General features: G+C 48.8%; 1 protein-coding gene across 1 annotated transcript in view; it reads left to right on the plus strand.

Annotated features, from left to right (window-relative positions):
* NAA15 (N-alpha-acetyltransferase 15, NatA auxiliary subunit) overlaps nt 1-25,801 on the plus strand; it is a 1,171,626-nt gene that overhangs the window by 415,987 nt on the left and 729,838 nt on the right. Inside the window, exon 6 of the mRNA XM_069631086.1 lies at nt 7,170-7,323. Within this exon, the coding sequence (XP_069487187.1) occupies nt 7,170-7,323 (154 nt within the window). The remainder of the gene's footprint in view (nt 1-7,169; nt 7,324-25,801) is intronic.

Raw genomic sequence — 25,801 nt, forward strand, 5'->3', positions numbered from 1 at the left:
AGAATGTTTTCGAGGACGAGCATTCTAGATGCCTCTACTGCCTTCAAGAAGACAAAGCGCACGTGGAGAAGGAATGGGCGTTTTGCAAGAACGTCGGAGCGGACCATGAGGGATCGACGAATCCCCCTCACCAACTCGCTGGAAGGAAAGAGCCCAGCGGTAGGTGAGAAGAGGAGGTCCGAGCGGTCTTCGAAGTCCTTTGAGTGTGCTCTGGCGACGGGGCCCAACAGAAGGCTAAGCACAGCGAGTCCGCGGGCACCGGGAGCGCCCAACGGTCAGGCTCCTCGGCTGCCAGGCAGGGCGCACTTTCACAGACGCAATCAACCACGAGCCAACGCTCTGGCTCGGGGAAGAGAAAGTCGGAGACCCCGGGTAAGCTTCTGGAAAAGCCCTAGTCGATCCCGACTGAGACAGCCGAGGGCGAGCAAGGCGGTGTCCCTCCCTCCAAGGTGAAGGCCTCAAGCACGCCAAAAGTCGTGAAGGCCCTGATTCACCCGGCTATGGCCTCTATCGAGGGAGTCGTGACGGCCCTGGCGAAGCCTGTGGAGAATACCTCAGTGGAGATGACCTCAGGGCCCAGAGTTACCCTGCTACCGCGGAGGGAATCCTCTTTTCAGACCATTGATAAGACCCCAGCGAATACCCCGTTGGAAAAAAGTGGGGGGTAGTTGGCCATCACGGACATGGATACAGCTTCTGAGGAGGAGCTGGTTGAAGTCGTGCAAGGCCTCAACAAGAGGTTTGAGGAGGTCCGGTCCCACGGGAGGAACCCCGGGGAGGCGGCTGAAGAAAGTGACGGTGGCGCTGATGAGGTTGCCGAGGAGGAGGAGCAACCATTGCACCCGTCGCAGCCATTGCTGGACAACTCGGCGGCCATTTTAATGGCAATCCAAACCTCCTGCACGGAGATAAGGACGAGATTGCCTCTACCCCCAACGGACGACCCAGCAGAGACAGGCCCGTCGGGAAGCCCTCCAAACAAGCGGAGGAGAGTTCACCCCCCCACCCGCCTTTCCATCCCTCACGGCCTGCTCAGCCTTCATCTCCTTCCCCTGATCCTAGGGATGACACAGGAACAGATACGGCCAGGACGGGGGTGGATGACGACGGTGGTGACGACGGGATGGGCCTTCCATCACCACCCCCTCGGACTTGCCCGCCTGACGAAATTGGCTCCTTCCACGCCATGATTTCCAGGGCATCCGAGCTCTTCCAGTTTTGCCCCGAAGAACAGAAGGAAGGCTTCCTCTATCAACGGCGCAAAGCCAAGAGGAAGACTGTCCTCGCGGTGCCGTTGCTTGACGACATCTGGGATGAGGGACTTGCTCTCCTGAAGAACACGTCCACAACACCTGTCAAGAGGGATCGGTACGAGAAGAAGTACCGGGTCCCCGATTCCGCCCCTTTGTGCCTTAGGGGATAGCCGACCCTAGATTCGGTCGTCTCGGTGGTGGCCAAAAAGAAAGCGGCGGGGGCGACAGCTTCATCTTCAACCTCCCCACCTGACGGCGAGGGAGAGAGACTGGACGCCATGGGGCGACGAGTCATCTCGTCCGCGGTGATGACAATTAAGGCGGCCAACGCCCTAGCGATTGTGGCCCGCTATGACCGGGAGTTGTGGTACAAGATCGCCCCCCTGCTGGACTTCCTACTGGACAAGAGGGCGGGGGCCCTGGGGATCCTACAGGAACGTGAGGTGGCGTTGGATCACGCCATAACGGTGGCCACGGACATCGCGGACACGGGGTTCTGCCAGTTGGGCAACAGTATTTGCCTTAAACGGCTGGGATGGCTCAAGGCAACAGATTTCTGCCAGGACGTGCAAACCAGAGTTCTGGACATGCCCTTTGACTGGAACAACCTGTTTGGAAAGACGGTAGATGAGTCACTGCAGGCCATCAAGACCGACACGAAGACGGCTCGGGCCTTGGCAGTTTTGCAGCAACGACGGCCGCCCTTTCGGAACTCCGGAGGCAAGCAAGGTGCCTCCAAAGGATTCGGCGGTGGCTCCTCGACGTGCTGCCAGGCAGCCCGCTCCTCGACGTGCTGCCAGGCAGCCCGCTCCTCGACGTGCTGCCAGGCAGCCCGCTCTTCGACGTGCTGCCAGGCAGCCCGCTCCTCGACGTGCTGCCAGGCAGCCCGCTCCTCGACGTGCTGCCAGGCAGCCCGCTCCTCGACGTGCTGCCAGGCAGCCCGCTCCTCGACGTGCTGCCAGGCAGCCCGCTCTTCGACGTGCTGCCAGGCAGCCCGCTCTTCGACGTGCTGCCTGGCAGCCCGCTCTTCGACGTGCTGCCTGGCAGCCCGCTCTTCGACGTGCTGCCTGGCAGCCCGCTCCTCGTCACAAGAGGCCTACAGAGGGCGCAGCAAGTCAGGAGGACCCAGTTGCCATCGCCAAGGAGGCCAGGGCGGCAAGGCTGCCTCCAAGCAGGACTGAACCGGCTGTGGCGTCGGGCCCCCACCTGAGCACCTCAGTGGGAGGCCAGCTGGCGAAGTTAGTCAGCGTGTGGGAGTCCATCTCCACCGACCGTTTGGTGTTGGATGCCCTGGCCCACGGGCACACTCGAATTTCTAAAGAAGTGCCCCCGAATTTCTCCCGTGGCCAGGAAGGAAAATCGCATCCCACAACTATTGTTAGAGGTAAGGGCGATACTCAAGAAAGGGGCCATCAAGCTCGTCCCGAAGAGGCTCCGGGGCCCCGGAGTATACTCAAAATACTTCCTCGTCAGAAAGAAGACAGGCGGTTGGCGCCCCATGCTGGACCTGCGTCGGTTGAACGAATACATCAAGGCCCAGAGGTTCCTGACGGTCACCCTCCAGCAAGTGCTGGGACAGCTGGAGGCAGGCGACTTCCTATCGTCGCTGGACTTGGAGGATGCTTACTTCCACATCCCCATTCTAAAAGGACACCGAAAGTTTCTCAGATTCGTAGTCCAGGGACGGCACTATCAATTCAGGGTCCTGCGTTTCGGATTGAAGTCGGCGCCAGGGTATTTAGCAAGTGCCTAGCGCCTGTGGTGGTGCGGCTGCGCCTGCAAGGGATCCACGTTTACCCCTACCTGGACGATTGTCTCATACGAGCATGGACAAGGGAGCTCGCTGTCGAGCACACAGCGAAGACCGTCCAACTGCTCACAGACCTGGGATTCTCCAACTTCCCAAAATCCCACCTGGTTCTGTCGCAGGTCGCTATGTTTCTGGGAGTCAAGCTCGATACAGTGGCACGATTGGCGGACGTGGCCAGGGTGAGGTCCATCAAGTCACTTCTCAGCATGATGTCCTCCTGCATCTACCTGGTGCGCCTATGTAGGCTGCGGATGCGTCCTCTACAGGAGTTCCTTGACGCCCGTTGGATGCAAGCGGCGGGCAGCTTCGAAGACGAGATCCCGCTCAACGAGGTCTTCCGCCAAGCTATTCGGTGGTGGGGCACCGGCGTGCATCTCTCGGCGGGCAAGGACTTTCAGACCCCAGCACACCAGGAGACGGTGACAACGGATGCCGCCCTGGAGGGTTGGGGAGCGCACACCGGAGATCTTCACGCGAGAAGCATTTGGCTCCTGGAGGAGAGGTCACTCCACATCAACATCCTGGAGCTCTGCGCAGTGTTCTGGGCCCTCGGGTCGTTTCTCCCGTCCCTCAAGGGAAAGGTGGTAAGGATCTTCACCGACAACACCACCACGATGTTCTACATCCGGAAGCAGGGAGGAACAATGTCCCCGGCCCTATCCAAGGAGACCCAGGATCTGTGGCATTGGGCCGTTGCCCAGGGGATGTTTCTGGTGCCCTTCCACCTAGCAGGGATAAAGAACATCTTCGTGGACTCGCTGAGCAGGGAGCTGCGCTCATGCCAAGAGTGGGAACTGCGTCAGGACCAAGTGGAACGGCTTTTTCGACGATGGGGCAAACCCCAGATCGACCTGTTCGCGGAACTCCAAGTGCCAGAGGTTCGCCAGCAGGTTTCCCCAGCCGAGGATCATGGGCGATGCTTTCTCGTTCCCCTGGGACGGCCTGTTCCTGTATGCGTTCCCCCCGTGGCTGTTGCTACTGCGAGTCGTCAACCAACTCAAGAGGTACCAGTGCAGGATGATCCTCGTCGCACTGGCGTGCCCGAGGCCGATCTGGTTCCCAGACCTTCTGAATTTGTCAGTGCTTTCCCCCTCCATCCCCCCCCCCACCCCAGTCAAACTTTCGACAGACGCAGATCTTCTCTCCAGAGAAGGAGGCGCCATCCTCCATCACGACCCGGGGTCGCTGAACTTGCAGGCCTGGCTCCTGCGGCACTAGAGTTTGGAGGGTACGATATCCCGGTGGACTGCAAGGAGATGCTTGCAAAGGCGAGGGCGTCCTCAACTCTCAAGTGCTATGGACACAAATGGAAGAGGTTCTCTGTCTGGTGCCGTGCACAGTAGATTAACCCTCTGCGAATTATGGCCCCTCAAGTGCTGCTGTACCAGCTGTCGTTGGCCAAGGCGGGGCTGTCTCATGCCTCCATCAAAATACCTCTGGTGGCGATCTCCCGCTACACCAGAGTTTATGAAGGGACTATTCCGTTTGTTCCCGCCGGGGAAGGCTCCGGCCCCGGCGCAGGAGCTCAACGTGGTGCTGAGCAGGCTCACGGGCTGCCTTTCAAGCCTCTGTATTCGGCACCGTTTAAGTTTCTGTCGTGGAAAACAGCATTTCTTGTGGCCATCACCTCTGCACGGCGAGTGGGAGAGATCCAGGCCCTATCCTGCAAGCCTCCATACTTGACTTTTCACGAGACGAGGGTGGTGCTGAGGACGCACCCCTCCTTCGTGCCCAAGGTGCCGTCGGACTTCCATCTCAACGAGCCCTTGGTGTTAAGTTTTCTTCCCGTCGCCTTGGTCGCCGGCCGAGAGGACTTTGCACTCGCTGGATGTAGCTAGCGCGCTGAAGTTTTACGTGGACCGCACAGAGTTTTCGGAAGACATCACAGCTGTTTGTGAACTTTGGACCTGTGAACCAAAGGGAAGGCCCTCTCGAAGGCTTCAATTTCAAGATGGCTCTCCGGCTGCATCATGCACTCACTGGTTGGCAAGCCGACCGCTGCCCGGCCGTCCGATAGCCCATTCGACCAGAGCGATCGCTGCTACCACAGAGTTCTTGTCTGGTGTACCCCTGCTGGACATCTGCAGGGCTGCTATGTGTAGGTCGACACCTACCTTCACAAAATTCTACTGCGTCGACCTGGACTCCTCCCTGGAATCCCGGGTCGGCCAAGCAGTGCTGCTTAACCTGTTCGCCTGAAGGTGGGCCTGGTGAGGAGGTAAGAGTTGCTTAATGTTCAGTTTATGTAATACTTAATGTTGAGCCTTGCCACCTCCTGTGGTTGTGCATGTGTGTACTGCTATGTATTCTTATATTCATGAGCATGTGAATCCATGCCAGACCCCATGCTGGAGAAGGAACAAGTTACTTACCTGTAACTGTTGTTTTCCAGCATGGGTCTGGCATGGATTCACATGCGAACCCTCCCTCCTACCCCTCTGCGGCTCTTCACTTGGTCATACTGCCACTATACGTGCTACCAAATCTGAGGATGGCTGCCAGGAGAGGGGTTTAGGGAGAGTGCAGTCATTGGCTGGGAGCAGTATGACCCAGAGACCAGTGCTTGGTGGTTAGCAGAAAGACAGTTCAGCAAAGAAACTGATTTTTTCTTAACCGAGGATTCCCAGCCTTACGGCGGGGAATATTCATGAGCGTGTTAATCCATGCCACACCCATGCTGGAGAACAGTTACAGGTAAATAACTTGTTCATTACTTGTGAAAGAGTTTAATAACGGCCCCTCGGAGAGTGAGCAGTTAAATAAGTTCTTTCTTACCTTGAATGTGTTCTTACATATACTTTTCAGAATGGCAGGTTATTTTACTTACCTGTGAATGTGTTATGCTTCTTTTCCAAAAGTGATGCTGTTGAATTCACTTGACTATTTCTTTCAGAATATTAGTGTATAAATTTACCAACTGGGTCTTGCTTCCCCTGACCTGCTGTATAGTCTGCCTTGAATAAGCCTGCCTTTGGTTTTACTTACCTTGGATAGCTGTGTGCCATCCTAAAGTAAGTTAGTTATTGCTTACCTTAGTCTATGTTCCACTGATCCGAAATACAACTGTCATCTTATATTACACTCTTAGATTTTACCTGTCTAGAATAGCTGTGTACCATTTTTTAAGTGCCATGTAGGTGTGTATCTGACCTTGGTCTGCCTGGTGCAATCCTAAATTAGTGTAGAAAGTTATTGCTTACCTTAGTCTATGCTCCACTGATCTGAAAACTAACTCTAATTGTAGATTCACTAAAAGGTCTTACTCACCTGGTATAACTGAATGTTATTCTGAATGTAGTTATAGGTATATACTTTCTCTTGAACCTGTGTTCCACTATTCAGAAAAGTATCCCGATAACAGGGTTGGTTTGCCAAGTGATTCCTTAACTGAGTGTCACTGCATGACTGACAATGTCTACTACCCTTGATTTAATGCAAGGTAATCTAAAAATAACGTAATGCTTCACTCCCCATGAATTGTTGTGGCCTATACTAAATTTGTATGTTAAGGTCTGACTTCTCTAGAATTACTGTTAGTTTTCTGAACAGGGTCTATGTTTTGGTGTGTGAACTTTAAAGCATTGCGTTGTGTATTTGTTTTATGGCTCTGACAAAATGCTTACCCGCAAGACTCAACTTGGCCTAATTGTATATATAATAAACCTTTGTAAGTGTTTCTGTTGAACCCTTGGTTCACTACAAGTTATTTATGCCTTCCTACAGCCCTCTCTCCCTCCTAAAATAAGCCTGGCTGCTCTGTCTACGCTACCATATACTCGGGCATTACAGCATTATGCTAGAGTGGAGTTTTGGACAGTCTCAGTTGTTGTATCGTTTTGCTAAGCCCTTAGTTGTACTTTAGAAAAACTGTCCTAACAAATGGCTTTGAATTTCATATAACTGATCAAAAAAATCCCAATTTTGTCTTGCTATTCAAACAAACGTTCCAAATTATTCTTCGTCATTAACCATGCTCCTACATCTCAAGAGCATCTCCTGTTGACATCTAGTGATTCCGTGGCTTTTAGACATCGATAATTTTAGAAGAATCTTCGATCAAGTGAATGCTGATGAATAATAACCCTTAGCTGTATTTACATCTGCAGACTTCACCTGATAAAGTAGATTATGAGTACAGCGAGCTGCTTCTGTATCAGAATCAAGTCCTGCGGGAGGCAGAACTTTATAAAGAAGCCTTGGACCATCTCAGCACCTATGAAAAACAGATCTGTGATAAGCTTGCAGTTGAAGAAACTAAAGGTATTCTGCAGATTCATTGTGTTGATGCTAGTATTATGGTATATGACTGCTGTTTGGTTTTTGATACAGTGCACAGAAGTTCATTAATTTGGTTTGCCATGCTGTTAGTTTTCAGACAAGCATTTTAATGTCCTCTTATAATTTCTTATAATTTCATACATGAATACATTTCATTGATTATCCCTTTTAAGTATTTGGTGTAAATCACGATGCAAATGTTTGAAGGCACGGATTTGTTAATTTGACTGAAATATGAGAATGCAAATGGTCTACTTTTACTCTCAACTTGCCTATCTCTCCTTAGCAGTGATGCTATTGTCAGCCACCTGTTACTGTTGGCAGATGTATGCCTCGAATGCAGAAGGGACTAGTTATTAGTGTAGTTTTAATAAATTTGTTAGTTCGTAATGTGTTTAGAAAGTCATAACGACGTTTCTCTTAGTCCGCAAAACTATGCTCTGCATGATCTGAATTAATTTAGAAGTAAGGTATTTTGACAAGTCAAATATTTGTTTATATTGTTTATGGAATGCTTTATATTATATATGTATTTTGTCATTGTTGCCAGGTGGCCTAATGGTACTGGATGGTTCCTCTTAGGCTACGTCAAGGAAATACTAGCATGGCAAAAACGTATGCATTTTCAGTTTATTGGCGCTCACGGAATGACATAGTACTGTAGCAGTCCATCCCTGCACTAGATTGTAGGTACATCACTTTTTGTGAATGTACTTTTTCCATAGATGACAATTTATTGGGCATTTTTATGCTCATAGTTGGAGTATGAATGCATAGAAATGATGTATGTATTTGCACTTTATAAGATCTAAAATGTGATCAAATAGCTTGTTTTTAAGCTGTGCAGGTTTTTTCCAAATATATTTTCATATGTGCGTTGCTTGATTTTATTCTTTTTTTTTATTACTTTTTTGGTGTATATTTTTGAGGCATGTGCATCTGTTTTTACTCCCATGCTTTGCAGAGGCCATCATCTAGTGGTTGTTTTCCATCATTCTTTCATAAATTCACATGCTGTGAATATTCCCCGTCATCAAGCTGGGAATCCTCAATTACCTTATGTTTGCATTGCATAAAGCAAAACTTTCCATTGTGTAGGCTGTTGCCCTCTATATGGGTGCTTTTGATCCCAACCACTGGGACATTGAGTAGATAGGCCGCCCTCTTCTGCATCCTCACTCCAGATTCTAATTGCTTCTCAGGCTGACGGAGTCCTCAGGTTTTCTCCTCTGAGAAAATACTTTCTACATTTCCGAATTTAGATTTCGCTAAAAATCTGATTTTCTTCACAACTAACCTAACTACCAAGCTGCAGATTTCTGGAGAGTACAACTGCTCTGTTACAGTTAAGTGGGAATAGAGAGCAAGACTAAAAGTCGTTATTTAATGCCTGTGCCCCCTGTTGCCTCAAGAATGGTTTCGAGGGAGACAAGCATTCTGACTGTATTTACTGCTTGTACCCCTAACCACATGGTGGAACAGTGACATCTGCAGGTGCCTTGTCTGACTCAATAAGGGAAATTACCCCTCTGAGTCGGAGTCAACCAGGAGTACGGCCATTCCCAGGCAAATGAGGCTGATCTCCAAGGAAGAGGGCAAGCTCGAAAGAGGGGCCACATAAAATCTGGGCACCACGAGAAGCATGCCCCCGGTAGGCCGCGTCGAGAGAAGTGCCATCATTGATGCCTCACAAGTCCCCTTTCTTGTCAGGCAATCCGTCGACTGATTCGACGAAAGTCATCAATGAGTAAACCTAAAAGTAAGGAAGTAAAACCCTCAACAAGCATCGCCTAAGATGGGCCATTCAAGGACAGCCCCCGTTGTTCAGTACACAGCAGCCGCCTATGACCTTGTTGACGAGTAAACACTTGTCGAGCAAATGACAGTTGACGGCAATCCGATCCCGTCCACGTCGGATAGACAACAGCCGATTGCAATCATTTTGACAAGTAAGCACACAATGAGTAAATCCTCTCACACACCAGCACCTCCGTCTATGGCGGCTACACCACCATCTGGCTGTCAACTAAGGAAAAGTCTCCAGTTCCGTTGACGGAGAGGGAAGTATACAAATTAGTCCCGGTTACAAGAGTCTTACCCAGATTCTTAAGCTCACTATCTTTTACAGAGGAGAAATATCTGAAGCATAACAATAGTACCAACAACAACCCCAAACATGTGTTTTGGTCTGGTTGGATCTCATCACTAGGGTGGAGCTGTGCCTCTCTAAGAATAGTGAGCAAGGGGTCCATGTCTGGATTCCCGAAGTAACTTAGTGTGAGACCCAAAGTTACTTAAATTAAGCAAAAAACAAGGTGGTTCCTGGGAGTCCCTCTGCCTGACATTAGTCCCGGTTACAAGAGCCTTACCCAGATTCTTTAGCTCACTATCTTGGACCCCTTGCTCATTGGTCTTGGAGAGGCACAGCGCCACTTCACTGATGAGGCCCAGTGTCTGGGGTTGCTGTTGGTATTCTTGTTCAGAGGAGAAATGCCTAGCATTTCGGTGCTGTACTGTCCTAGGGCAGGACAAAGACTGATATGTTGTGGATATTTCTCTTCTGTGAAAGGGATAGTGAGCTAAGAAATTTGGTTGAGACTCCCCCGTGACGGAGGCCGGTAGAGAGACTCCCAGAACCTCCTGTTTTGACAGAGTGAAGCACATGTATCCACGGGCACGTCGAGGGAGAAAGGAAGCCTGTTTGTCTAAAAATTCCAAAAAGTGTGCCAGAGGCCAGGGCTATTACCCCTGGTAAGCCAACACTGTAAGCAATTCCAGAAATAGGAGAGCGTCCCTCAGAGGGCAATCAACAGGATTCAGGGCACCTGCAAGTAATTACTTCTCTGGACTCTCCTATCGCATACTCTGAAATTACCCTAGAGGATATCGTGCGGCACGAAAAAGATAGATTTGAGGCTCAACGCGCGGAACAGCCACAGTTTTCAGATTCAGAAGACTCCATAACTATGCAAAAGCCACAGCGAACACCTACGTCTCCTAAACTGCCCTCAGCCCCAGGGATAATCCTTTCTCTTTTACCCCTTAAGGGGGTCAACTGGGGCAAGGGTTCCCTGACGGAACACCTCATGCACCACCGGGACCCAGTTTTTCACAGGGACCCAGCCTCCTGGGTACCGGGCAACCTCATGCGAATATGCAAGCCCTGCTGACGGACCCACAGGCACTGCTATCTCTGCAGGTCCTGTCCTCCCTGCAGAGGTTCCATGTGTAACATGTGCCGCATTACAGCACCAGGGACAACCACAGGCTCCACCGGAAAGGATGGATTGTTGCGGGTAGGAAAGGTGTTTTTCCTAACTAACCATACTAAAAACTCACCATTCTGTATACTCGCCCTCAAACTCTGAAATAAAGACAACCATACCTCTACCGCAGCACAAACTTCACAATACCTAACATGAAACCAAACCATGCACAATCATACCTCATAACCACATGATGGCTACCAACTGAAAACGCACCAACACTCAGTGACTGCTTTCTCCGAATTGAAGCTACCAAGAGCACAGCAAAGCTCTCTTGCTGGTCTCCCTCTTAAACACACTATCAATTCCCCAACCCTCCTTCCATTGCATATCGGCCAGAGCGCCAAGAGACCACACAAGTGCCAAAGATGTGCCGTACAAGACACCATAACATTACTAGGAACAATGGCATCGTGCATCCATTCAAACCCAATTTCAGGCTCCACATGAGGCCCCCCACAGGAGTTCATTACCTCAAATTGGTCCCAGGCTTTAGGAACATTGGACAACAAGTTATGAGTCATGACCAAACTGACCCACAAGCTCCAGTGGTGTGCCGACAGAACTAACATTGTAAAAGGCTATCCCCTTCAGATCCCCCCGCACCACAAAACGCTTGTCACGGACGTGCGAATGTCAGGCTGGTGGGCCCTCGTTGACCATCTCCATGTCAGGGGAACTAGACAGCCGAGGAGACGGCGCTCCACATCAATGTGCTAGAACAGAGGGTGGTGAGATGGGCACTGAAATCCTTTTTTCCGGCGCTGAAAGGATGCATGGTCAGAATTCTAACAGACAATACTACAACAGTGTATTACTTCGGAAACAGAAGGGGCATGAAACCGGCAACACTGTCCTAAGAGGCACAACCGGTGTGGCAGTGGGCAGTCTCATATTGCATCTCTTTACAGGCTTTCCATCTCTCAGTAGTCCAAAACAAAGTTGTTGACTGCCTCTCAGCAGGCAAGTGCTGCAGTCCCACGAATGGGAGCTGTACAACAACCAGACACCTCCAGAGTCTTAACGTCTACCTAAATGGTACCGTCATTGTGCAAGGCCCTCGGGCTAATCTCCTCTTTGATGGGCAGTTCCCTCACCTCATCAACATCAACCTTCATCTCCAGCAGTCTCCTACTCTTTTCCCCTGCTACCTTGCCCTCCTCCACATCCTCCTCTGCCCCATCTCAAGATCCTTCCACACCTCCGCAGGGCATACCTCTGATCTGTACTCCTCCCCGGAAGGTCTTTAAGGCTGGCAACCATTCCATCTCGCCACTCTAAATTCTCGCTCAGCTGTTAAACACTCATGACATCCGTCACCTCCTTGAACTCGACCTTGATGTCCTCGGTCTCACCGAGACATGGTTCACGGCCAGCTCTGCCACGAGTTTTGATACTCTGCTCTGCTACAGAGATCCTCTCATCTCTCAGACCAAACCAGCCTGGAGGGGTTGTAGCCCTGATCTTTCCTGAGTGGATTCCTGCCTTTCTCATTCCCACTCAAGCTTACTACTCTTTTGAATGCCTTGTCTGCAGGCTCTCTCTCCTAGCCACTCTTACTGTTGCTACCCTCTACCGGCCCCATGGTCAAATCACCTCTTTTCTCTCTGGGTGAGCTGACCTCTCCTCCTTCCTCTTGGTCTCAACCACTCAACAACTTCTCCTTGGTGACCTCAACATTCATCTTGATTCTACCTGTCCCTTATCTTCACTCTTTCGCGACCTCTGAAATTCGCTCTCCCTCTCTATCCTTCCTTCCGGCCCAACTCAGTCTGCTGGGCACACACTTGATGTCTTGATCTCATCCGGCCTCCCCCTCTCTACCCCCCTTACCACCCTCCTGGAGTGATCACTGCCTCCTCTCCCCTCATTCCCCCCGCCCCCTTCCAAGCCAAGTCCACTCCTAGATTGCCACCCACCTTCTCGGATATTCGTCCCATGAAGCGTGTTAGTCGAGGCCTTCGCTGCAACCTCCCCTCCCCATCCTCCACCTCAGGCTGACTTACACCCTGACACGGCCCTCTCTCTTCTCTACTCCTTTATTTCTGATACTCTTGCCCCCGTCATGAGGATCCATTTGAAGTCCAAAGTCAAGTGCAATTCTTGGTAGGACTCTGACCTAGCTACACTTAAACGGAAGTGTAGGGCAGCGGAGAGGAAATGGAAGGCTTCTTGCTCATTCTCTGACAAACTGGCCTTCCGCCTGCTCCAAGGCAATACCGACTTGCTGCCGTACTAAGAAGAGAGTCCACATACAAGCCTGCGTCTCTGCGGCATCAAACAATTCGGCCGAACTCTTCAAAATCTGCAAGGAGCTGGCCAACCCTGCTGCAGTCTCCACCCCTCCTCTTGCCTCACAGGCTCTTTGCAATGCCCTTGCCTCTCACCTTATCTCTAAAACCCAGGACATCTGTCCACCCCCTCCTCCGCTCCCCGTCCCTCTGCTTCTCGTCTTGTTGAGCCTCCCTCAGCTACATCCCCCTTTCTCCTCCTTTCCTCTTTTCTCCTCTGATGAGTTTGCTAGACAAGTACGATCTATGAAAACCTCATCAAAACAGGTCCATCCCTGTTCCTCTAAAACCATTTAGGACCTAATTGACACCCTTGTTCCGGCCCTTGCCGATTTCTGCAACCTCTCCTTCACCTGTGGCTCTTTCCCCCTCCCCTCTTAAACACTCACTTGTGTATCCTCTCCTCAAGAAATCCACAGCGGATCCATCATGTCCTGCTAACTACGTCAAATTTCCATTACTCCCTTTTTGGGTAAGCTCCTGGAAAAGCTCTCCATCTCCAAGCTTAATCTTCATTCCGACTCTTTTGGCTCCCTCCATGAACACCAATCTGGCTTCAGAGCTGCCAGAAGCACGGAAACTGCTCTCCTGAACATCCGTGAAGACCTGCTCTCCAACCTATAATCTTAACATTCCCTCTGTCCACATCTTACTTGATCACTCCTCTGCGTTCAACACGGTCAACCATACCGCCCTGCTCCATCGTCTGCGTGATAACCTGGGTATCACTGATCAGGCTCTGGTTTAGCTGACATCTTTTCTCTCTGATCGACGTTCCTAGGTACAACTTGGGTCCTTTCTATCTTCTATCTCCCTCTCTACATGTGGTGTCCCCCAGGCGTCTAACCTCTTGCCCTGGCTTTTCAACCAATACCTGGCAACTCTTGCTTACTGCATCTCCATTTTCTGCTCAAGTTTCCAGTGCTATGCTGATGACACCCACCTCATTTTCAGGCTTCCTTCAGCAGCCTCCTCTCCTTCTCTCATCTCAGATTGTCTACGCGCCATTCAAAATTGGTGAGCCGCCAACAATCTGTCTAAATGCCAACAAGACCGAGATCCACCTTATTGGTACACCATCTCCATCCTTTCCTCTGACTCTCTGGCCTGCCTCCCCTGGTTGTCGTCCTACCACCACCTGCACAGCCAAGAACATGAGTGTTATCTTTGACTCTACACTCGCCTTCTCCGCACACATCTGACGTCTCCAAAAAAGTCAAACTTTTTATTGCACCTCCTTAAAGGTACTCTGCCTTTTCTCTCCTTCCCTGTGCCCCAAGATCTGGTTCTCTTCAGACTGGATTACTGTAACAGCCTCTTCCTAAATCTTCCTGCCTCCACTCTCTGCCCTTTACAACTAATCCAGAACAGGACTGCAAGACTTGTCCTTAGCCTCAGCCCTGGGATCGTATCTCTCCAGCCCTGAAATCCCTTCATTGGCTCCCAGTGGATGCAAGGATTGCATTTTAAACACTCTGCATTGTCCACAAGGCTTTCTGTGCCCTGGGTACAAAATACCTTCAACTATCCCTCCATAAAAACCTCCCTACTCGAGCCCTTCGCTCCTCTACTTCCAACTCCCTCAGGGTTAGTCGTTTTGCAAATAAACTAGCTGGGGGTAGATCTTTCTTCTGCAGGTGCCTCCCTATGGAACAGCCTCCCGGCCACCCTGAAACTTGAGGAAAACAATCTCCGGTTCCGGAAGTATCTCAAGACCTTCCTCTTTGCCTCTGCCCCCTCAGCCCCCCCCCACCCCTGTTGATCTGTTTCTTCTCTTGGCATTGTGCTCCTGGCCACCCTCTGTCATTCGGGCCCAGGTACCTGCTCAACTTGCCACCCTCCTGCACTGTCTCCAGGCCACCCTCTGCACTAGGGTTCTGTATCTGTACCCATCCAGTACCCCTCCCACCTTCCTTCTGCACTTATCAGATATACCTTATCAGACCAACTCGCCTGCCACTTGCTGGCTACACTACCTTTATTTTATTTAATACTTATTCTGTTTTTTCTCTTGCTCTGCACTTTCCAACCCCAACCCCCCCCCTTTACACGCACTTTCCCCTTTCCCCTGCACTTGCGGTTTCTTAGATGTCACTGGGTTTAGTAAGATTGCTGTTTAATTTTTTGTTCTCCCTTATTCCCCTCCCCTTTTGCCTGGTTGCGCTCTGATACACTGGTGTACGAGCACAATATAAATAAAATATTTCATTCCATCTGCTGTTCTTAAGATGGCTTCGACCATCCTTGGGCCTTTGCCACCAGCTGCAACAAAAGTGTGTATGATTTGCCAGCAGGAAACTGCAACAAGGGCCAATGGGGTACGCGTTCTCCTTCCCATGGGTGAATATTCTTTTCTATGTACTTTCCCCCCAATCCAGGTCATACCTCGGGCAATACAAACGATAAGAGCACATCGGTGCTGAGTGATTTTTATCACACCGAACTGCCCATGCCAGACGTGGTACTCTGGCCTGCTTCACCTACAAGTGGATCAACCAGTAAGTCTCTGCAACCAACCAGACTTCATATTACAATACCACTGCAAAATCTTGCACCGTTGGCAGCAGGTCTCCGGATTTCGCACAGTTTGGTTGATTTGCAATTCCTCCTGCAAAGACATTCTGGCTTCTGCTAGGGAGCCTTCCTCTAATAAATATATTTCTGAGGTTTGTGGAATCTGCTTCGATCACATGCTATGCATAGGCCGACATCTAGTGGTAGCTGCACAGTATTAGTTTGTTTTTGAAACTCGAAAAAGGGACATCGACAGGGCATGGTAGTAATATTATCCCTAGTGTGATGTCTACTGTACCCATGGTGCTTCACGCATCAAGGAGCTTCACGCGTCAAGATCCCTCAGATTTTTTTCTGCCATCATAGTCGGATGGATATCGCTGAGTTCCTTCTTGGCTGTCGCCATTATATAGAAAGTTTAACTATAGTATTTCTTTCTGTCCTCTAGATTAACAGTCTACCGCGAGATCTTTGGCAACTGCATCAATGACGAATTACTGCCGATGACTACAACAGCCAGTCTCGACGATCCTTTGTCACGGCCACGGAAGGCTTCAACAGTCCTTGGCCCTCACAGTAGGGAGGGTGGGGAGAGCTATATACTTTATTCTAATTAAGAGAATGCATATTCCCCTTTGCTCCCACATATTTCACCAGGCTGCCACCCGCATACATAATGTAATAGAAAATTCCCCTGGAAAGACTTGCACCGGGTGTGCGATCTGTCTCCCCAGGGATCACGCAGAGGGACCATGCAAACTGTTCAGGCCTAAAACCCTCAAGGAGCGCAAAACCAAACTCTGGGTCCACTACGCTATGCAGGCCAGGCCGCCATGGACGTTGAGGGAGCCTCCAGCGATGGTAGCATTGGATACCTGCGTGCAAGCCCCCGACCCCAACAGGCAGGCCGGCGATTCTGCTACTGGGACGACACCCGGCGGTGCTACCACAACCCAGTCTCACCACACAAAGCCACCTCCCACGGAAAAAAGTCTACCATGCTGCCGACTGAAAAGCCACACACGGCATCGAGGGGGAGGTCTAATAGTTCCCTGTCCTCTGGGCCATCGTGGTCACCTCACGCTAGGCCCCCTAAACAGATGGTAAAGCCTGTTTCCGACACTGTCTAAACCCACAAAATCCTCACACGCTGTTGAAAGACGTGTCGACGGCCTCCACAAGAATGACATCAAGCTCGAAAATGAGGGAGTTAATAAAAAAATGTTCCCGGTACCTTTTTTGAAGGTTGTGCGTCGAAGTGGCACGGGAGGGAACCTGTAGTGGGTGGTCATTACTTAGGGGGTGTTGAGCTGCCTCTAGGGGAGGAGGATCTACCCCTACTTCGAGACCTTCTTTGGCCTCTTTGAAAACCCTGTTGTGAGGAGTGTCCCTGTGACGAACCCCAGGACGAGCTTTGGCCACCTTGATTATATTTTGATTCTCGTTAAGAGTTCTGGACTCTAAAATGGCGAGTTATAACTCCCTCTTTGTCCAAATGGTTTGTTGGTGATCTGCCCTAATGATTTGAGGGACTCTTATTCCTCTTTTGTGCTTTCAAGAGCCTCTTCTGCCATGATTCTTCCTGCATTGTCTGATGCATCCAAGTTGTTTTTGAGAATGCAGTTGTCTACTTGTTTCCCCTCTGTGGTGGTGAGCGTCAGCTGTGTTTTGAGGGGCTGTCGGACCGATTGGATTTGTTCAGCGATCTCGTCTCACTTGTGACAATTGTAACGGGCTAATAGTGTTGTGTTATTAGCAATTCTAGTGTGGTAAGCTGCCGATGAGGCAACCTTTCTTCCAAAAGTGTAAATGTTTTTATACTCTCCTTATCAGGAGGGGCTTCAGAAGAGGCCAGAGTTGTTCCCGTTGTTTTTCTTGTAGCTGTCACCACTAAAGAGTCTGGTTTTAACTGCCCCTGATGTTTAAGGGGTCTGACGGGTCTGGCCTGAATACTTTCTCGATGCGTGGTTTGACTGCCTTTGTTAAATTGGTTGTGAGCAGTGAGGGTTGGATGCATCTCTGCACTGACTGCAGCAGAGGGACAAATTGGGTTGCTGATTTTTTTTTTTATCCCGTAAGATGTCTTCTGCAAAGTCGTTATCAACTTGTTTCTTGTGTGTCTATCTTGAAGTGCTCTGCAGCCTTCAGGAGCAGGTAATTATATTGTAATTGGTTATCCACCGGTGGGTCTGAATGATCTGTTGACTGGTTGACGTAAAAATCCTCATTGTCATCATAATATTGGTTGATATCCACCATGTCCCCTTGGTCGTCTGGGTATGTGTAAGTGCCAGGGTCCTGGGAATCTTCATGGTGTAATTGTAACCATCCTGCCGTAAGTCTTGATGCGAGATGGAAGCCTGTGTGAACTCTGTGCTGGCTTTTTTGGCGGAAGGCTGGGTGGCTGCTGCCCCACTTTGTGGAGTACCCTGAAGGTTTTGTAGGAACTCAGTGTGGTTATCAAAGGAATAAAAGAGGACACCCGCTTCATGACTATCAAATTGTTTGGTTGTCCATTGTGAGGAACTTGGCAAAACCGGGGGTGCAAGAGTAGGGGTAGAGGGTGCAGATGGGGGTTCTGGGGCAGGGGTTCCCTTATGGAGCATAGCCCTTAAAAGAGTGCCTTCTCCCTGGGGAGATCGTATTTCACACTTTACCCACACATGGGAGGGAATCACTTAGGACAAGTGGGTACTTTCCACCATGGTGGGCGGTTATTGCATAGAGCTGATCCACCAACCAACCACCCGCCAAGACTAAGGAACACCTCTCGGGAAGAACAACGTATCCTGTTGGAAGAGGTGAAGGTGCTGCTCTGAAAGTATGCCGTAGAATTTGTCCCGGTAAACAAGGTTATTTATTCAATGTACTTCCTTGTGCCAAAAAGAGACTTAACAATGCGCCCTGTCCTAGACCTGCGCTCTGCAAACTCCTATGTCAAGCCTAAGTAATGCCGCATGACAAGGATACAGGAAGTAATCCCGCTGCTGAAACAGGGGGACTACGTGGCAACCTTGGATATGAAAGATGCATACTTTAATATTTCAATGTTCACAGAGCAGAGAAGATTCTCGCGTTTCAAAATAGCGAACCACCACTACCAATTGAAAGTGCCACCCTTCGGCATAGTCTCTGCTCCAAGGGTATTCATCAAGGTACTGGCGGTAGTGGCAGCGCATCTATACAGGGAATCAATCAGTGTACCCTTATCTGGGCGACTGGCTGATTTACAGTGTAGAACCCCCAAATTTGCAAGCAAAATACCCAGAAAACAATCTCCTGTTCCAATCGGGTTATTCAATCAACGAGAAAAAATGAAGTCTCGTACCAGGCAAGACCAAACAGTTCCTGGGAGCGGCCATAAAGACAGAAGTCGGTCTAGTTTTTCCCGTCAAATGATAGAGGGCAAAAGATGCTGCTGCAAATACCTCAGTATCCAGCCGGTCGCCAGATAACCATACGCAAAGCAGTGTGCTTGCTCGGGATGATGGCATCATGCATTTTACCTGGTCCCACACGCACGGCTGCCCATGCACGCAATGCATGAGTGGTTGGCGAAACAGTGGTTTCAGGCAAGCGGTAGAGTGACTGAGCAACCAGACTTATCTCAAGAGGGGTAAATGTGAGCTGTAGAGGTAACACAGAAATTCACAATTAAAGTATACAAATGACACTCTCCAGGTTTTCTAGCAAAATAATTATTTAACGGTCAGTTTTAAAGGAGCCTTATTTAAAAAGGGCAACATGCAACAATAAAAATATACTTCATAACACTTTCTCAGATTTTAGATCAGCAATTAGACGCACACACGCACAACCCCCTCCCACTCCCCCACACACTTGCTAGGGCAACGTTAAGGAAAAGGTTAACAGATTCTCATGACATGTGAATGCTTTTCAATCTCCCAATGAAGTCTAGATTAGATATTTCCCAGCAATACAGTTTAAACGCGTTAATTTGAACAAAATCTGTGGAGCGGAGGCACTTCTTTAGATAGCACAAAAGTTTTTGGAGAGTTTGTAGTAAAAAGAATCGCTGATGCGCCACAAACTCTGTTAGGCAAGATTGTATGCAGTACCCTTTGGGTGCACTACAACAACCCTGACCACCTGGCAATTGGAGCCCAACCTTTGGTAAAAGTATGTGCTACACAGGTTTGTAGCGTGATTGCGCAAACCATTGTGTTCACTCCTATTCATGATCGTTTTATAGATATGGTTATAATGTAGTTTGTAGCAAATCTGCTTTTAATAGATTTAAGGTGCAGGGTAGATGAGTCAACCCTGGCATATGGGTTGTAAAATATATGAAGACAGAGTAAGTTCCTAATGGAGGAACTCCCGTCCCCTGAACACATTCACAAGCTCAAAAATGGAGCCAAACAGTCTAGGTTTAGTGTTAACACAATATATGTATTGTATAAAGATCTTCCATTATTTAATTTTTTATTTTTTTGCGTGATTGAGCAGCCACGCTCATCTCAAGAAGGCTCAATGTATCTGTAGGGAAGTTAGAGATTCACAGTGACAAGTATTCAGATAAACTCCTATGCACAAGGTTTCTTGATTAGACAATCATTAATTTATCTAACAGTCAGTTTGAATAAGCCTTCTTCAGAAGGGACAATATATTAGTAACGCCTAAATACTCACTCTTAATATTTCTAAATCAGTAAGTACCCTTTTGGGATGGCACACAGACACTTCTTAATCCTCATGTGAATTTAGTAACTAGGGCACTGTGGACATTAATTAATATATTGCTGTTAGCATTTAGAATCTGACTTAAGAGTATGTCAAACAAAGAAATCTCACAAATATTCTGAAAGCAGGTACGTACTTTTGAAAACCCCCTAATGCAAAGTTAGTTAACCCCTTCCGGGTAGGAAGACCAAACACAATGTCAGAGGGAAGAAGTCATTCAGGGAGCCAGGCTACGCCAAAGCCAATTGGGCAAACGTCTAAGTGAGCTGAAGCACTTCTCAGAGGTAGGTAAAGGTCTTGTAAATGTTTTCGAAGTCTTTGTAGAAAAGAAAAACCAAAGTAGGGATACAAGCTGTTTAGGCTTGTGAAGTAAAGAAGCTGTTCGCAACTCTACAAAGCAGTCAAGACCAGTCTCCGCAGAGAACAAATGAGGTTACACGCCAAGAGTTAAGTTCTCTTAGACTGTACAGTAGCTTTGGTTAGAAGAGCTTCCTGGGCCTCAGTCATGGGGACAAGAAGGGAAGATGTCTGGAGGACTCCTGCACTGTAACAGGACGATCAGCGACAGAACAGGACCAACTTCTATTCAGTGGCACTTCGTGGTTTCTGCTCCTTCCGTCTAATTATGGTATCAGGTAATATTATCCCCATATATATGGTCGCCGTAAATAATATCGCCGGGAAAAGGTTGCGGCGATATTATATGGGTGACCATATATATGGGTACAGGGGCAAAAAAAAACATTAAAAAAAAAAAGTTTGGGGGGTGTCCCCCGCATGTTCCATGCAATAATGTCGCCACAAAAAAACGCCATTTTTCGGCGATATTTTTGCATGGCGAGATTTTTGTGGCGACATTACATGGAACCAAGCAAATGGCACCACCGCAGAATCTTGGCTGTTGATATGGGCTTTCTTTGAATCTAGGGTCCAGCACACTGTTGAGGTGGCTCAGGCTCGGTCAGTCCTGCTTCCTGGGAGTCTGCAGGATCTTCCTGGAGCTCTTGGCCAACTTAAAAGCAACGCACACGATCTGGTGTTCCTCTCCCTGGCTATTCGGTTCCAGCAGCAACTGCCGTGGAATTCCAACCAGCTCGGAGAGGATGTCCAGGTGGCTTACTTTGGAGTTGATTGGTCCCACGAACTCAAGGGGAGAAGTAGTCCTTACGGGGCTTCTCTAGTCGAAATGAATTTGGAGTTCCAGCACAGCAGCAGGGCTTCACCGGGCAAACCAACGGTCCAGGAGTTGTAGCAGGCATCAACTTAAAGTTCTTCTTCGGATTCCTTCTTTCCAGTGGTCGACTCTGCCTTCCAAGCCAAAAAGCCTTGCCTTTTTATGCAGGTTTCTCCCACTCATTCCAGCCCAGCTGTCAGTCACCTGCAAGGACAGCCAGCCAATCGGTACTGGGTGCATTCAGGTAACCAAGGAGACCAAGGACGGGGAGTTTCAGGCACCTCCCTCGCTTCCTGCCCCTGGTGCACTCATGAATCGCGCCAAAGGCAAAGCGAACAAAGGGACCAAACCTGGTTTGGCATGCAGAGTAAGTCTCAAGAAGGACCTTTCCACTAAGAAATGGCAAAAAAAGACTGGGCCATTTGGACAAAAATGGCACCCTTGGGTGCTTTACTGCACCTGTGAACGCAGCCAGCGGTAGATGCACACCACGGTAGTTAAAAGTAAACCATCGCCGCCAGCCATTCGAGGAAAGGGTAACATAAAAATGTTACATGAGAAGGTAGACAAAGGGGATACTAAGTAATACCTCCAGCACCCTATTGTGAGATAGTGTATGCTGGGTCTAGAAAGTTACAATGCAAGTAAAGTCAATTTCACTTCACTGCTCTTGGAAACAGTAGTTGATCCAAGAGAAGGTGTTTAAACTTTGGGGAAATCTGAAAGACTTCCCAGTGTCGCTGTACTGAAGGTGCTGTGTGACACAATGTAAAAGATGATGCCTTAAACAGAGTTCAAAATCACATTAAAAAAACATGAGAGAGTGGGGGAAAAAGGGTCCCGCTCTCTCCAGGTAAAAAATTCAAGTCCTCAAAATCCAGCAAAGGTGCTGGGGGTCTCTAAGGTAGAGGGGAATTAGCACAGTTCTGAGAATTCTCCCTAACAAGCTGTAAGGCTTGGGAAGTGTAGAGCTGGAATCAACTCTGCAAAAAGCAACTACTGCAAGTCTGTGAGAACATGCAAGCTACAGACACAGGAGGTAAGTACCCCTTAGTCAAGACAGTAGCTTAGGTTGCAAGAAGAGGATCCAGCTGGCTTCTGTTCGGTTGCAGTCTTGCAGACCCTGGATTCCTGGACTCAGTCGTAGGGACAAGAGGGAGGACGTCTGGAGGACTCCTGTACTGCGGTTTGAAGGTCGTTGGCGGCTAAAGGCTCTTTCCAATTCAGCGGCACTTCGCGGGTTCAGGTGCCGGTCAATAGCCCCACAGCACTCTGCTGAGGTGACTCTGTCTTGGGTAGTCCTGCTTCTGGAAGGCTCTTAGGATATTCCTGGAGTTCTGGTCCGGCTTAAAGACGATGCACTCTATTCTAGTTTTCCTGAACCCCGGCATGCTTCCAGCAGCAAAGAAGTACAGTCAGCAGGGAGAGGTTTTCCATCAAAGTTCGTCTTGGGGTTCTTGATCCCACCAACCCAAGGAAAGAATTCATCCGTTCTGGGCTTCTCTAGTCTATATGAAATTGGTGCTTCAGCACTGCAGCACGACTTCACTGGGCAGTTTAACGGTCCAGGAGGGTGCAGCAAGCTTCTCTTCCAGTTTCCTTCGTTGGATGTTTCGTCCAGTGGTTGACTCTGCCTTCTGTTCCAGAGACCTCACCTTTTATGCAGGTTTCTCCCATTGATGCACAGCCTAGCTGTTGCTTACACAGCAGGGTGGCTTTCCTGCAAGGCCAGCCAGCCAGCCAGCCAATCGGCACTGGGTGCATTCAGGTAACCAAGGAGACCAAGGACAGGGAGTTTCGGGCACCTCCCTCACTTCAAGCCCAGCCAGACACACTGGAGCCAAAGGCGGGTTTCAGCAATGAAGCCTGCCAAAGGCAAAACGAACAAAAGGGTTAAACCTGGCTTGGCGCGCAGAGTAAATCTCAAAGACCTCATAAGCAAGAAATGGCGAAAAAAGACAACCAGGCCATTTTGACAAAATGGGCACCCATGGGTGCAATACTGCAGCTGAGGATTCAGGCTGCGGTAAAAACGCATAATGGTAGGAAAATTAAACCACTGCCACCAGCCATTAAGTCATGAGGGTAATCTAAATTTTTTTTACATGTGTAAGTATGAAAAGAGGCTACTAAGTAACTCCCCAGTTCTTCCACATAAGATGGGGTGTACTGGACCTACATAGGAAAAACCGGTAAGTAAAGTCAATTTCACTGTACCACTCTTTGGAACAGTAGTTTACCCAAGAGAAGGTTTTTCAACCTTATTTGAAATCCAAGGGACTTCTCTGTGACGCTGCATTGAAGGTGCTGTGTGTCATTATGCAAAAGGTAGATGACCACAGAGTTTCAGAATCCAAAAACAAAGAAACCCAGAGTCTAAATCAGATCATAAATACATGAGAGGGTGAGAAAAATGTATCACTCACTCCAGGATTAAAATTAAAAGTACAAAAGTGTAGCAAAAGAGCTGGGGGAATTTGCACAGAAATTAAAATTCTCCCCAACATCTAGCAGATTAACTAGGCAGAGATACTCTACCAGAAGAGCACAAGTGGCAGCTCAACTAAGATATTGTAGACAGGATTTTCGCACGATGGGGCTACCCCCCCTAGATTTGTTAGCAACAAAACAGTCAATGCCCAGACTCCGCATCCAGGTTTCCCCAACCCGATTCTAAGGGGGAACGCCCTGTGGATGAACTGGTCAGGGAAATTTGCCTACGCTTTTCCACACAACTCGTCAATGAGCAAAGTGGTAAACAATATGCACAAGGAACCAATGACACTAATCCTAGTTACTCCTATGTGGGCAAGACAACACTTGGTGTCCACATTGCCAGTTTGCGCAGATGTGCGACCCTATCAAACTCCTGTGCCCCTTCAACATGCTTGCACAGCAGCGGGGGGGAAGGAGGGCAACGTTACACCCTCAACCTCAGTCTATGAACTTGGCAGCTTGGTTCCGAAGTCATATAATTTGGTCATTTGAATCTACCTCAAAGGTGTATGGATATCCTCAAGGAGGCACATAAACCAAACACTAGACACTGTTACTTTAACAAGTGGAAACAATTTGTAATATGGTGCCAGTCAAAGTAAATAAACCCGATAGAATGTACTCCATCACACATTCTTCCTTACATGCTTCACCTACTAGACTGGGCTAGTATTTAACTCAATCAAATTTCACCTGGTGGCTCTATCCACGTACACCACTCTCAGTCAGAGTCCTAGTGGAAAATCCCTGTCATTAAGGCGTTCATGGAGGGAGTAAAAAGATTCCATCCTCCCATTTTAACCCCACCTCCAGGGTGGGACCTAAACGTAGTACTCGCAAAGCTTATAGGACCCCCCCTTTGAGCCTTTGCACAAGTCAACCTCACATATTAAACGGCTGCTCTGGTGGCTATCCCCTCCATAAGCAAAGTCTGTGAACTACATGCTTTGTCGGTGCAAAACCCTTTCTTTATCCACAAAGACAAATTGGTATTAAGAACTCACCGTAGGTTTTCACTTAAGTTCATTTCTAAGTTACATGTCAATTAGTCCATCGACCTACTAGCTTTCTTCCAAAATTCATCAAGCTCAGGTGAGAAAAAAAAACTCCATACACTAGTATGTAAACAAGACCAGACCGCTAAGGAAAACAGACCAACATCTCCATAGCTGCAGGCAGGATATGAGACCACATTTACAAAAAACGCCATCTCCAGATGGATAGTCCGATGCATACAGCTCTGCTACTCTCTGTCAAACAAAACTGTGCCTTTAACACCAAGGGCTCACTCTACCAGTGGTACAGTAGCTACCTTGACCTTTATCGCAAACGTGACGCTGGACGCTCTTTGCATAGCAGGTACGTGGAGCTCTATCCACACTTACTCGGCACTACTGCATTGGCACTCGCTCTAAAGCAGATTCCCAGGTGGGACAAGTGGTGCTAAAACATCTATTCACCGCCGTACCTTCTCACAGCCCACCACCTTCTCCAAACACTGCTCGCTCGCTAATCTATGCATAGCACATCCCTTTTTGAGTTTCGAAAACCAAAACTGTAATACTCAGCAGCTACCACTAGATGTCGGCCTATGCATAGCATGTGAATCTAAGCAGATAGAAGCATTAGAAATAAGATTATGGTGAGTAATGTATACATATTTCTGATGTTTGTTAATCTGCTTAGAATCGCATGCTGTGCATAGTCCGACATCCAGTGGTCACTGCCTTGCATCTTGTTTTTCGAAAGTCGAAAAGGGGACGTCGACATGGGCGTGTCTGTAACACTATCCCTATTTTGACGTGTAGTGTACCCAAAATCCCTCACGCGTCGAGGTCCCTCGGATTGTTTTTTTCCACCCAGAATACTGGTCGCCTTAAGCAGAGCTCGTAAGAGACATTGCCATTGACTCGACCCTTGGTCGATCTTGTTAATTGTTAACTCTTATCACCTCCAGCCCTCTTTCGATGGCCATTCCACATCCCTGCCGAGACCAGATCTTCGACGGCAGTGGT

The sequence above is a fragment of the Ambystoma mexicanum genome, chromosome 6q (genome assembly GCF_040938575.1).
Source record: "Ambystoma mexicanum isolate Mex_15411 chromosome 6q, UKY_AmexF1_1, whole genome shotgun sequence".
NCBI lineage: Eukaryota > Metazoa > Chordata > Amphibia > Caudata > Ambystomatidae > Ambystoma > Ambystoma mexicanum.